This window comes from Ictidomys tridecemlineatus, chromosome 2 (genome assembly GCF_052094955.1).
Source record: "Ictidomys tridecemlineatus isolate mIctTri1 chromosome 2, mIctTri1.hap1, whole genome shotgun sequence".
Classification (NCBI taxonomy): Eukaryota; Metazoa; Chordata; class Mammalia; order Rodentia; family Sciuridae; genus Ictidomys; species Ictidomys tridecemlineatus.
The window spans coordinates 11837493-11850756 of record NC_135478.1 but is presented as its reverse complement, the minus strand read 5'-3'; the positions used below and the strand labels follow the sequence as shown (position 1 = coordinate 11850756).

Genomic DNA, 13264 nt, shown 5'->3' with positions numbered 1-13264 from the left:
GAGTTTCTTTCTTTCTTTTTTTTCACAGCCTATTTTCATGGTGAAAACTGATGCATTTGTTAATTCAATTTTATCAATTAGCTGTATTTGTACTTTGCTTTTTTGTGTGAAATTGAGTGACTAATATTTTTTCAATCTTTGCTTTAAATAAAAAGATATTGAATATTTTCATGCATCCCTAGTGCTAGGTCACATTTGATTCTGTGTTGCTTATTGTGTCTTTGGTCTTTTTCTGATCAGATGATTGCTCAGAAAGGCGTCACCTTAAGGTATCATTGAAAGGGTTTCATGCTTATTTCCCTCTTGATCCAAGCTCATTCTGTCTTTATAATATTCTAATGCACATATTTTTTTGTATGAAAAATATTAAAACTTTACATATTTACACACCCATGAAAGTTATAGGACTTCCTTGATTTTGTATTATTTTAGACATTTGTTAACTTAATCTTAAATTCAAACCCCATGTCATTAAATAATCCCTATTTTACATCTTTTCCTGTTTTATATTTTTCATTCCATTTTGTTTCAATCAGTGCCTGCTGAATGAATGTATTGAAAAGTGACATGGAACCCTGTGAACATGTACAGAGGGCATTTTTAATCAAAAAATAGGAGAAAATTTAAGACTCACTGGGGTGGAAATCTAGGCTGGTGGTCAACAGAGGCAGGAAAGGCAGGGGGAGGAGCCAGGGAGGCCTGATAACCACAGCAGTCCACAGTCAGAGGAGAAAGGGGCCCCCTGTCCCAGCACACGTTGGGACATTTGCAGTCCAAATCCATTTCTCACACATTTTTACATTCAAATTTTATAATCATAAGAAGCAAACTTAAAATTACTCCAAAATATTACACTAGCTTTATAACACACATTTTATGAAAAAGAAGAAAAATGAAGTTAGAGAGTTCCCAAAACAAAGAATTGACAAATGTTTAAAGAGAGGGAAATGCTAATTATCCTGATCTGAGCATTCTCTGTTGCATATATGTATTGAATGTTCACACTCTCCCTGTTGTATGTACAGTTATTTTGAGTCTGTTAAAAAAACAGGTTGAGGTGCTGCTCAGGCAGAATACTTGCTTATTATGTACAACATCCTGTGTTTGACCCCCAGCGATGCAAATAAAAATAAGAAACATAAAAGCAAGGCCCCCTCAATAGAAAACTAACTAATAATCAAAGTGAGATATTAAATAAAAATTGGAAACAAAAAGAAAATCCATAAAGTCATTGCATTAAATTAAAAAACTATATTATACCAAAATTACTAGCACTGTCACTGTTTTTCTAGAAGTTCTTAGTTACTTTTAAGCTTTACTTCCTATACTCTGCATCCTGACAAGCTCATACAAATGCAGGAAGGCTCCCATGCACATTGCACATGCCCTCTGTTTAGTTCTGGGGTCTTTTGTAGCTTGTCCCCTCTTTCCCTCTCTCTCAAAGATGCCTACTGAGTTCCTTCAAACCAACTAAGATAATGCCCTTTACATATTTCCGAGAATGCACAATATTTTACCATGGGGCTGTGATACCCATGCTTTTGGTAGTCTTTCTTATTTTTTTAATCATTGATTTACTATTACATCAGTGCTGCAAAAAATACTTTGCTATGATTAGTTTCAAAGTGGTTCTCAGTCACAAATGATATTTGTGCTCCAGGGGACATTGAGCAGTGTCCAGATACATTTTCTGCTGTCAAAAAGGAAGGGGTCATAACTATGTTATTTGAAGTGTTCACATACACTGGACTTCATTTCTGGTTCATTCAACCAGGGATAACTGAGCGTTTATCACCTGCCAGTTGTCAACGGAACAGTATAAGTTATATTCTAGTGTGCAAAGTCTTGATCAATTTAATTACTATTTTTTTTTCATGTGGTATTTTCTGCATGTGTATAATATGATTTTCAGTTCTTTAATTTTCTTTTTTCTTTTAGTTTGGAAAACCATGAAAAAGAAGCCCCAGGGGTGGGGTGTTTGTTAGTGTAGAGTGCCTACAAGAACAGAAAATGTGTGAAGTTACACCTAGCATAACACTCTTTCTCTCTCTGTCTTTCTTTCTTAAAAAGCACTTCCTGTTTACTTTCTCTGGTGGTATGTTCTTTTGTTTTCCTGGGCTCCTTGAACTTATGTTTATGATATATCTTGATTTCTTTTTTGAATAGCATTGTTAAGGTATAATTAATACTTAAAGGACCACATGCATTTAAAATGTACAATATGAGATGCATATGAAAATAGAAATACGCATATGCAAATATAGGCCATACCCTCTGCAAAAAGAAAAAACAGACCTGTGATTCGTCTATCTACATATGTTCTTTTCCCATCATTGGGATGTAGGAGCTTTTGTTGCTGAGGCCTGAGCAGTGCCTGGAATGTGGCCAGCACTCCCCAAGTGCTCTTCCATGGTAAGAAATCATTTTTACTTAAACAGATACTGCATGAGCTCTTGGGGAGAAGACTTAGAGTGAGATGGGAATTTATAAACAGTAATGGTGACAGGGAAGCCCTAGGGAACAAGACCAGAAACAATAGAAAAAAATTTCTTTATTGGAAAATAAAAATTGTAACATTTAATTATATCTGTAGTGTCCATATGTGTGAAGAATAGTCATGTATTTATTCTCTTTCTGGTAGTGACACCCCGTCATGGAACCAGGAAACAATACAAGAATTTCAGAATTCCTTCTGCTGGGATTTTCAGAGGACCCAGAACTGCAGCCCCTCATCTTTGGCCTTTTCCTGTCCATGTACCTGGTCACTATGCTGGGGAACCTGCTCATCATCCTGGCCACCATCTCAGACTCCCACCTGCACACGCCCATGTACTTCTTCCTCTCCAACTTGTCCTTTGTGGACATCTGCTTCACCTCCACCACCATCCCTAAGATGCTGGTGAACCTCCAGACACAGAACAAGGCCATTTCCTACGCAGGCTGCATCACCCAGATGTGCTTTTTCTTTATTTTTGTAGAGTTGGACAATTTCCTCCTGACTGTGATGGCCTATGACAGGTATGTGGCCATCTGCCACCCGCTGCAGTACACTGTCATCATGAATCCCAGGCTCTGTGGTTTTCTGGTTCTAGTGTGCTGGATCCTGAGTGTCCTGCATGCCTTGTTGCAAAGCTTAATGGTCTTGAGACTGTCCTTCTGCAGAGACATAAACATCCCCCACTTTTTCTGTGAACTTAACCAGGTGGTTCAGCTTGCCTGCTCTGACACCTTTCTTAATGGTTTGGTGAGGTATTTTGTAACTGTGCTACTGGGAGGTGGCCCCATCACTGGCATTCTTTACTCCTACTCCAAGATAGTGTCCTCCATCTGTGCAATCTCATCAGCTCAGGGCAGGTACAAAGCCTTCTCCACCTGTGCATCTCACCTCTCTGTGGTCTGCTTATTTTATGGCACAGGCTTTGGTGTGTACCTCAGTTCTGCTTCAGCCCAGAGCTCACCCTCCAGTGCAACAGCCTCTGTGATGTACACGGTGGTCACCCCCATGCTGAACCCCTTCATCTACAGTCTGAGGAATAAGGATATGAAAGGAGCCCTGTTAAGGCTCTCTGGAGGGAAATTATGAAAGACTCTTGTCCTGAGGTTCAGGAGCACATGCCCAGGACTGCAGGCAGCAAAGCCTCAGAGCCAGAGTTGTGGATCTTTGATATGACTGTGAATGTGACACCCTTTCATTCAGTTTACCTCCTGGAGGTTACATGATTCTGGTTTTGACCTCTGTGCAGTGTAACTGCTCTCTTTACCCAGGTTCTTGATTTCTCTGACAGGCAACAGGTTTTGCACTTTGTCTACTCACCTTTTCTTCCAAACAGGAAACATTTATGTCACAGAGAGACAAAGTTTCTTACAAATGATTTCTTCCCACCTGACATATCTTGTATTGATTTAGGTTCTTTTCTGTTTCATTCTTAAAATAGTCATGTCTTTTACAATGTTCATGGAAACAGCAGCACTGGGCACCTGAGAACAATTTTGCAATTTGTGCTTGAGCAAAATCTGAGGCCACAGTTTCTCTGTTTTGCATTATTGTTCCTGTGTGTGTCAGCATTTTAACTACTTTTCTTGAACATTTGTCTTTAGTATGCTAATGCATTTTGTTACAAGTTATTAAGGTCTTAAAAATTCAACAGTAAATGGATAAAGAAAATATGGTATATATACATATGATGGAGTTTATTCATCCACAAAGAGAAATTAAATCATGGACTTTGCTGGTAAGTGGATGGACCTGGAGAACATGGTTATAAATGAAACAAGCCAGGTTCAGAACGTCAAGGGTCAAACGTTCTCTCTCCCATGTGGAAGCTAGAGAGAAATGAGGAATAGAAAGGGAATCTCTTGAAACTAGAAGGGAGAACAGTAGTGTCAAGGAAGGAGCTGGAGGTGGAGAGAGGAGGGATGGTGAAAGGGGGTACTGCATAGTGAGATAGACCCCAGTGTGTCACGCACACACATGGACACACTGCAGTGAGTTCCAGCTTCATGTTTATGTATAAGGTTCCAACTAAAAACACAATCAATAAATAAAAGAAGACCACTGGAGTACAGGAAGGGGAATAGAGGAGGGAGGAGAGCCAGGAAAGGGGAGTCCTGGGGACTGAGATGGAGCATATTATATTCTGTGTGCGTGAGTATGTCAAAATGAGCACCACTGTAATATATATCACTCTAATGTACTAATATAATGTATAACTATAATGTATGAATAAATCATTAAAAATGGAATGGAATAATTTATTTTTTAATGTAACATATCCAACGTTTCTTTGGGTTAGTTTATAGACATCTTGAGGAGATAATTATTCTGCCTAGTAAAATGTCTTTTTCAGAATTACATTAGTGTCATTCAAGAACCCTTGTATGGAATTCTTGGCTGGAAATGGTGGTGCACACCTTTATTCCTAGTGACTTGGAGGCTGATGCTGGACGGTGGCAGTTTTGAGGCCATCCTGGGCAAGTTAGGGAGAAACCTGGCTCAAAATAAATAAATAAGTGAATAAATAGATAAATGCATGGTAAAGTCGTGTAGCTCACTGATAGGTTCCTTCTGGCTTTACTCCCCAGTAATACAAGAGAATATATAATAATAACAGAAAAAAGGAATCATTACAATCTCTAAAGTGAGTGGATGCATTTCCTTTCAGAATAACATACAAAGACAATTTGGGAGGAGAGGATGTAAAACTACCTACACCAGACTCCACAGAGCTTCACAGTCTTGCTACTCCAAGTTAGGTCCACGGACCAGGACCTTCAGAACCAGGATTACTCTGGACCTTGCTGAAATACAGAGTTTCAGGAGACCCATAACCCCAAAATTTGCCCTGGAAATCACATCCCTGGTAATTCTTCTACATAATGAAGTTGGTTGAGAATTCATTTTGATCACCTTCTAACTACTGAAATTTTGGGTCAATGTAGTTATTTGTGTTGGGAACTATCCTGGTTGGTTAGTACACCCTGCACACATTGCCAATATCCCTAAGGGAAAAATATATGTAGTTAGTTGAATTCGAGATGCCCATATTTTGAGAAGCGGAAACATCATGTCAGAATTGAAATGAAGGTCCCATTTCTCCTTAATGTAATATCACATGTCAGCCCAGTTTCTGCAGTGGAGATGGAGTTCACAGTGGTGTCGCTACACAAAATAGACTTCATGGAATAGAGTTTAGAAAATATGAAATTGCACTATTCTTATCAGGTGCTAATCTCGGGTTATGGTGCAGAGTAAAGAACTAAGTTCATCTGTTCTTAATAAATATTTTTTTTAAAAAGCTCTTAAAGTATGTTAAAACTATAAATTTGGTTGTACATGAGGTGGTGTTACCCTGGTTGTGTATTCAAATACAAGGACAGGAAATTTATTTCCGATTAATTCTACTGTCCTTCCTATTCCCCTCTCCCTCCTTTCCTTTCATTACACTTTGTCTAATCCAGTGGACTTCCATTCTTCCCCTCCCCACCACCAACCGCAAAATAGGATCCTAATTAGGATAAATTATACTCCATGAATGTATAATATGCCAAAATACATTCTTCTGTCATGTATATCTAAGAAGAACAAATAAAATAAAAATGTAAAAAAACCTATAAATTTCCTGATTCTTTGGGAAAGGACCATGAAGGCAAGAAGTTTAGTGTCCAAGGCTTTATACCATGGGAACATAATGCTCACCCTTGGTAAAGAGGGCATGACCATTTTCTGGGGGTATTCTAGGAGGCTGGACCCCTGGAAGGCAGCAGATGAATCCATGGAGGAGCAATAAAAACTAGGTTCTCTGTGTTATAAATGGGTCTCCTGGGAACAGAGAATCCGCAGGAAGAATTTCCTGTCTTTCCAGGCCAGTGTCCCTCGGGGGAATAAGAGTGAAATGAGCTAATGAGCAGATTTAGGGAGCTGTGGCTCTCTGCTCTAATGTGGTCCCTCAGTGAATAGCCCTGTGCTGGACAGGACATGGTGGTGTCGTTTGAGGTCTTCAGTATGCTCAGCACTTGACTCCTTCCTGCTGTGTTATCTGAGGACAGATCTTCAGTCATCATCAAGCCCACCCAGGCAGGACCTTGAACTTCCACAGAGAGACCTTCCTCCCAGAGCTGGTCTCCAGGTGAGTCTGAGATCTCAGTGGACACTGAAGGAGATCAGAAGGGAGAATAGAGCCCAAGACACTTTAGCTGAGGTCAGTTTAGGGCCAGGCTGAACTAGCCAGGAGCCGCACTGCTGTGGCCACTTGCTGTCCTGATGGATGATTTATTCACAGGCTGCATTGATTCATAACACTTTGCAGAGAAGTGAATGTTGCACTGGTTAACACAGGGTTCTCTGCTGACCATGAAATGGAGCTAACAGAGGCTGAAGAAAGGATGGGAGGGAGGCGTCCAGAGCTTCCAGAGAAAGAACAGAGACCCAAGAATCTTTGCAGTGAATTCAGAATTTCAGTATTGTTACCATTGTGCAAGAGGAACAGGCTTCAACTGTGGAGGTACAAGAAGTCAGATTAGGGCTTTTCAAAAATGTGTTTTCTTACAATAATAGTATGTTTGTGTATTGTTGGCAAGCATCCATATTAAGGATCTTACAAGTATTATCTTGCAACAGAAGTTCATGAACACACTTCTGATAGTATTGTCTCTCCCTTTGATATTCACACAGAAAAGCATTATGTCACAGCTGATTATAGATATGTCTAAGAGTATTACTTTGCAATATCTGTGAGGTGGCATATTTGTGGGGGTTGGTAGCCAGTTACCTCTGTATTGCAAAATGTCTCCCTGGAGACACAGGTGACATTTTTCCAATTTTCTTAGGCATTCTTATAAAGTATTGGAGTGCCCTCACCCCAAACTTCCTGATTGCCTTTTAGTTTATTTGTTTCATGTGTGTATAGAGATATTTGTGGGGAATGTGTGAAAATTTATGGACTTTGTGTAGTCCAATCTGTCAGTTGGATTATGTTCCCACTTTATTTCTGAAAGAGCACAGCAATTGGTATTCTTTACTTGTGAGTTCTTGCTTCACTGTTCTTGTGCATCTCTGGTGGTGGTTTTTTTTGTGTATTTCCAACTTGTTTTCACATGTCTGTTGTTGCTTACTGTGACCCTTAGCTTTTTGTGATTAGGTACATTTCCCAGAGAGGCGTTGGCTTCAGCCCTACCTGGGAAGGCATTCGAGCTTCCTTCCCCTTTGATTAAAGCTCGTCCTATTTATATCATGTGTATTAGGATACACTTACCTTTATATAAAGCCAATTCAGAATTTCAGTATTGTTACCACTGTACACTGTGGAGGATTTCCTTCATAGTTTAATATTTATGAGTTTTTGGCAGTTTACTCTTGAGTTAGGAACCCGAGTTGATATTATTAAATCATTAATATTTCATAATTTTTCTATTTGATTTTCATTCAATTTTGTTTCAATCAGTGTGAGCTGTATGCTTGTACTGAAAAGTGACATGAGTCCCATTAATATGCACAATGCGTATATACAAATAAAAATGATAAAATTAACAAATTAAATAGTGAAATGTAGAATGTGTGCTCAGCAGAGGGGAGGAAGTGTGGAGGAGAGTGAGGAGGAAGTTATTGGTGGGTAGAAACATAAGAGCCATAAATCCTGATGTTCACAGGACAGTGACTAAAGCTCATCTTATTCTGTATTTTTATAGCCATAATTTTATATTTATAGGAAAAACATAAAATTACTTCAAAACAGTAGACCATCTTTTAATTATGTATTCTTATAAAGAATTAGAAGAGAAAAATTAGAAGTTTCCCAACACTGAAAATTAATAAATATTGAAGGAGAAGGAAATGCTGATTATTCTGATTTGAACATTGCATATTGAATATCTATACTGATTTCTCACACTGTACCCTGTACAGGTATTGTGTATCAATTCAGGCTAAAGTTCAATTGTATAGAGCATGGCTAGCATACACAAGGCCTTGGGCTTGAGACCCAGCCCTGCCAAAGAAAACAAAAACTAAAACATGGTGAATAAATTGATGTCTGGGTATTAAATAAACTTTTAAGATAGAAATAAAACCATAGTCTCATGCCTTATAGAAAAAAGCACTATACTTATCTACTTCAATTTATGCTGCCATTCTCTGTTCTATAAATTCTCAGGCTATTTTAAAGCTTTTCTTTCTATATTATGCATACACACATGCTCTTATACTTTTATGCAAACACATGAGTACAGTCCTATGCACATCATAAATGCTCTCTGCAGTGGTGCAGTATTCTTTTCTAGTTTATCCCCCCTTATCTTCTCACTCCATAATTCCTGTGGACTTTCTGCAGACAACTAACTCCATGCAGTTTAAGTATTTCAAAGGATGCACAATATTTCATAATGGTATCGTGCTACTTGTACTTTCTATGCCTTTCATATTTGTTCTCATCAATTCACTATGATATCAATGTTGCAAGAATACGTTGCTATTGTTAAATTCAAACAAGTGCTTCTCAGCCAGTGTTGACTTGATCTATGTTCTATGACCATCACCCTGGCCTATCTGAGTCCCAGTGCCCTGCCTTGAGGTCGGCACATATGCACACACATCACACTGTCATCCCTGTGGCCTCTGACCTTCACACCACACTGTTAGACTCCTAGTGTATACAATACAAGCTGGAGAGATCAAATTATCTTTCTCCTAATGTAGAAATGTCAGCCAGAATGTTCATTTTGCATGCTTCCGCTGGACAAATAAACACAGGGCAAATACTGTTACATATTGCTAGATTACACCCTGCATTTAAAGAAACACACATATGGAGAAAGATGTCAATAGACAGGAAAGTAGTGGGATGAAATGGACACGGGGTGGAGGGGTGAGGTAATAAGCTCAGGGTCCCTGAGAGACCAACAGGAGGAAACCGCTCCCTTGGTTCCAGCAGCATTCCAGCCCTGTCTCCTGGGTGCCCAGCAAAATAAGAAAGGAGCAGAAATAAACACATCCAAAGCCAGAAACAGAGATGTTTTTATGGTTTCAAAGTGATATAGAAATGATCCAAATATAAAAGGATGAAGGTGAATAAATTAACAATTTAGAAAATGTTCCCCAAAAGTACAATAGAATCTTGTCATGGTTTTATATGATAGAAGGCCTCTTGGGTTTCCTGTGCCTCTTCCAGGTCTCCTTGACCAGTTGGTTTTGACCTGGTGGCTGAGGAGTCCTCTTCCTCACTTCTCTCATGTGGCATCTTTTCTTTATTATTTTTTGGGTTTGGATTTTGATTTTTTTTAACAAAGCCCACAGGTGCCCTCTGGCCCTGGTTCTGGCCTTCAGCCAACCAGCAGAGGTCTCCCCAGCTGTTCTCCACAAACCCATGCACATGTCATGACCCTCCTGTCCCTTTGCTCCCTTCCCATGGCTGGGGGCATTGTGCTAGAACACATTTATCTCTCTGTTCTCAGTCTATGACCTGATAAAACCAGATACAGGTGAGCAGAGACTTCATCTGCTCTGTTCACCTTTGTATTTTCCCAAAGGTAAAGAAGTCTATCTGTAATTACTACAGAAAAATATAAGAAAGCAGTAAGTTAGGAAATTCAAAAAATGCAAGGAGAATGCATCCATGGTCCATAGAATTTCTTCCAAGCAACGGGGTTCAACAAATTGAATGGAGGTCTGGGAGATCCAGAGGCAGACAGACCAGCCAGACGTCCTCATGATGCTCATGTTACCTCCCCATGGAGGTGAATATTTGTCCTCTGCTTTATCTCTCCATGATTAAAAGCTTCCAGGATTCTCAAGTATGTCTCTGAGCCTGGCCCTAGTTTTGGGACCAGGGATCCCCCTGTCCTTTATGTCCCAGTGAGGAGGCTGGGATTCTGTTCATTAGTGAAAGACCTTAGCTGTGTCCCTCAGGATTCAGGCATGAATTTCTAGAACCTCAAGGACTTTGGGATGTCAGTGGACTTCTGGGTCATGGTAGGGCATGGTCTTACCTTACTAGGCATCTTCTTTCCCACAAGCAGGAGATGAACTAGGCAAACCCAGTACTTTGTACCCCTGGGAGCAAAGAGAGGAGCTGTGGAGCCCTGAAAGAGGAGTCTTCCCAGAGACCTGTTTAGGTGAGTTCAGGCAGACCTGGTGAGCACCAGCTCTAGGAGGAAAAGGGGCGTAAGAGTTGGAAATTGTCAACAGGGGACATTCTCAGTGCCTTGAATGAGAGGGATGTTAGGTTGAGCTCCTTTAGAAAATCAACCTTTCCTTTTTAACTTTAATACTTTCCTCTGATTTGGTAGAAATATTTGTCCCTCCTCCTCTTCATATTTACTACTTTTATGCATGTATTTTATCCGCACCTCCCCACTATACATTCTTGCTAATATTTCCCTTTAGTGTCAGTTCCAGTCTTCATGGAATCTTTTCTCAGCATATTGTCTATGATTCTTATCCCTTGTTCTGTGATTACATAATTCTGCACATAGTCAAAGGCCACCGGTAATTTTTCTTGGCTCTCTGATACATTCTTCCTCTTTGCAATAGTCTTCCTATGTTTGGGATCAATATTGAAAAATAAACCACACAAGCCTTTTTATGCTTTTTTGTCATCTTGATCCCAGAGTTTCTTTCTCTATTTTTAATTCTTTTATTACCTAATTCATTTCAGAACCTCCACTTCAACCCCAAGAATCAATTCCTAGCCAAGATATTTCTGTGGGGATTTTTTCCATTGACACAAAACAGATAAGATTCTCAAGGGGTTACTCTTGGATCTCTATAGTAGGACAAGTCTGTGGTTGCCATAGGGTAGACAAGCTGCCTAAGAGCGGAGAGAGAGATTGGTGGCAAAGGGTGCTTTCCCAGGAGGAATCATTTTTTTTCTTAAGTCAGTGAATGTCATAAGTTGGAGAAAACTTTAAATGTAGATTAAGACTTGTGTCTTGGTGCCAAGGTGAAGATGATAGTACATGGACTTAGCATTTGAAAGACCCTTGGTTCCATCCCCAGCCCTGGAAAGAAACCCTTGAATCTTCAGAGTGTCCTTCAGTAACCATTTTCACAGATTGCATGCAGGTATTGGGTGTTCAAAACTTAATTTTGCTTAAACAATTCAAAAATCCTCTAAGAATCCCTAGGAAAGTAATGAAAAAAGCTCTGTTGGAGAGTGTCCACCCTGTGCCTCTCGAGGGAACTCTGAGTAGATGTAGGACTGACTTTCTCCTGAATTCAACTTCCATGGGGAACATGATCTCTGAGTGTGATAAAGCTTTGTCTTCACGTTTTCCTTAACCGACAGGAGCAACCACAGCCTGGAGAAGATCTCTGTGAATATACTGAGCCAGGGAAACCCTTTAATACTATAGACCAATTTTTCAGGACCAGACAATTCCTTCTGGAGGGACCCCTCACCCCATGAATGTCAAGAGAGCAGGAAGTCCTTCTTCCAGAACACTCACCTAATCACACCTGAAAAACTCCGCAGCATGGATAAGACTTATGCATCTGACCAGTGTGAAAAGTCCTTCCGCTACAGCTCTGACCTTCTCAGGCACGAGAAGACTCATACTGCAGAGAAATTCTTCCAGTGCCAAGAATGTGGACAGGCCTTCAAGTATTCCTCGAATCTGCGAAGACACCTGAGAACTCACACCGGAGAGAAGCCCTTTGAATGCAGTCAGTGTGGGAAAACCTTCACCAGGAACTTCAACCTAATTCTGCACCAGAGAAACCACACAGGAGAGAAGCCCTGTGCATGCAAGGACTGTGGGAAAGCCTTCAACCAGCCCTCATCTCTCCGGAGCCACGTGAGAACTCACACTGGAGAGAAGCCCTTCGCATGCAGCCAGTGTGGGAAAGCCTTCAGGGAACACTCGTCCTTGAAGACGCACCTGCGGACTCACACCAGAGAGAAACCCTATGAGTGCACTCAGTGTGGGACGCCCTTCAGGACCAGCACACACCTGAACGTGCACAAGAGAATCCACACGGGGGAGAAGCTGTATGAGTGTGCGACCTGCGGTCAGGTCTTGAGTCGTCTGTCCACCCTTAAGAGTGACATGCGGACTCACACCGGAGAGAAGCCCTACCAGTGCCAGGAGTGTGGACGAGCCTTTAGTGAGCCCTCGTCCCTCAGGAAACATGCGAGGACTCATAGCGGCAAGAAGCCCTATGCGTGCCAGGAGTGTGGGCGAGCCTTCGGCCAGTCTTCACACCTCATTGTGCACGTGAGAACCCACACCTCGGGGAGACCCTACCAATGCAATCAGTGTGAGAAAGCCTTCAGGCACAGCTCCTCACTTGCTGTGCACAAAAGGACACACAGTGGCAACGAGAACATCAGGAAAGGTGGCTTGCCTTTGTCAGCGTCTCATTCCTACAGTGGCCCCTCGTCAGTTAGCTGTGGGTTTGTGGAAGTGTAAACATTTGGGTTGTTCTCAGAATACTTGTTAGCATGTGTCTCATATTTTTACATCCAGCAGGTGAAACCAGTTCTTCTTACATGAAAAGAATATGTTTCGTACTAACACAAGACATTGGTTATGAGGAAAGAATAGGAGAGAATGTGGGTGCTTTTATTTATTTAACTGGAGTACAAATCCGTAACTGACACAAACAGCATGTCCATTTACATAAACACTTCATGCTTTGTGATGTTGTGGTGAAGAGAGGCATGATGATCCTTGAGACACTTTGGCTATTTCCTATTGCAAAAGTGACCTATCCCATTGCCTAAAGGCTTAAAAAATGTCAAAAGCAAAGATTCATTCAAAAACTCATGAACCA

General features: G+C 40.7%; 2 protein-coding genes across 3 annotated transcripts; both read left to right on the top strand.

Moving 5' to 3' along the window:
* Positions 1 to 2653: 2653 nt before the first annotated feature.
* LOC144369655 (olfactory receptor 7A10-like) lies at positions 2654 to 3670 on the top strand. 2 transcript variants are annotated; one of them, XM_078029821.1, is made up of 2 exons: positions 2654 to 3555; positions 3646 to 3670. In XM_078029821.1, the coding sequence occupies exons 1-2, from the start codon at positions 2654 to 2656 to the stop codon at positions 3668 to 3670; spliced, it is 927 nt and encodes a 308-aa protein (XP_077885947.1). The 2 variants fall into 2 exon arrangements, with proteins under 2 accessions (XP_077885947.1, XP_077885945.1); XM_078029819.1 differs by lacking the exon at positions 3646 to 3670 and having other exon boundaries at positions 2654 to 3583.
* An 8250-nt stretch (positions 3671 to 11920) lies between these two features.
* LOC106145502 (uncharacterized) lies at positions 11921 to 12900 on the top strand. The gene has a single exon (XM_040291657.2). The coding sequence runs from the start codon at positions 11965 to 11967 to the stop codon at positions 12898 to 12900; it is 936 nt and encodes a 311-aa protein (XP_040147591.2). The 5' UTR covers positions 11921 to 11964.
* Positions 12901 to 13264: the final 364 nt, after the last annotated feature.

Excerpts from the sequence above, each read along its gene's own strand:
- LOC144369655 (XM_078029819.1), top strand. The coding sequence starts at position 2,654 with ATGGAACCAGGAAACAATACAAGAATTTCAGAATTCCTTCTGCTGGGA.
- LOC106145502 (XM_040291657.2), top strand. The coding sequence starts at position 11,965 with ATGGATAAGACTTATGCATCTGACCAGTGTGAAAAGTCCTTCCGCTAC.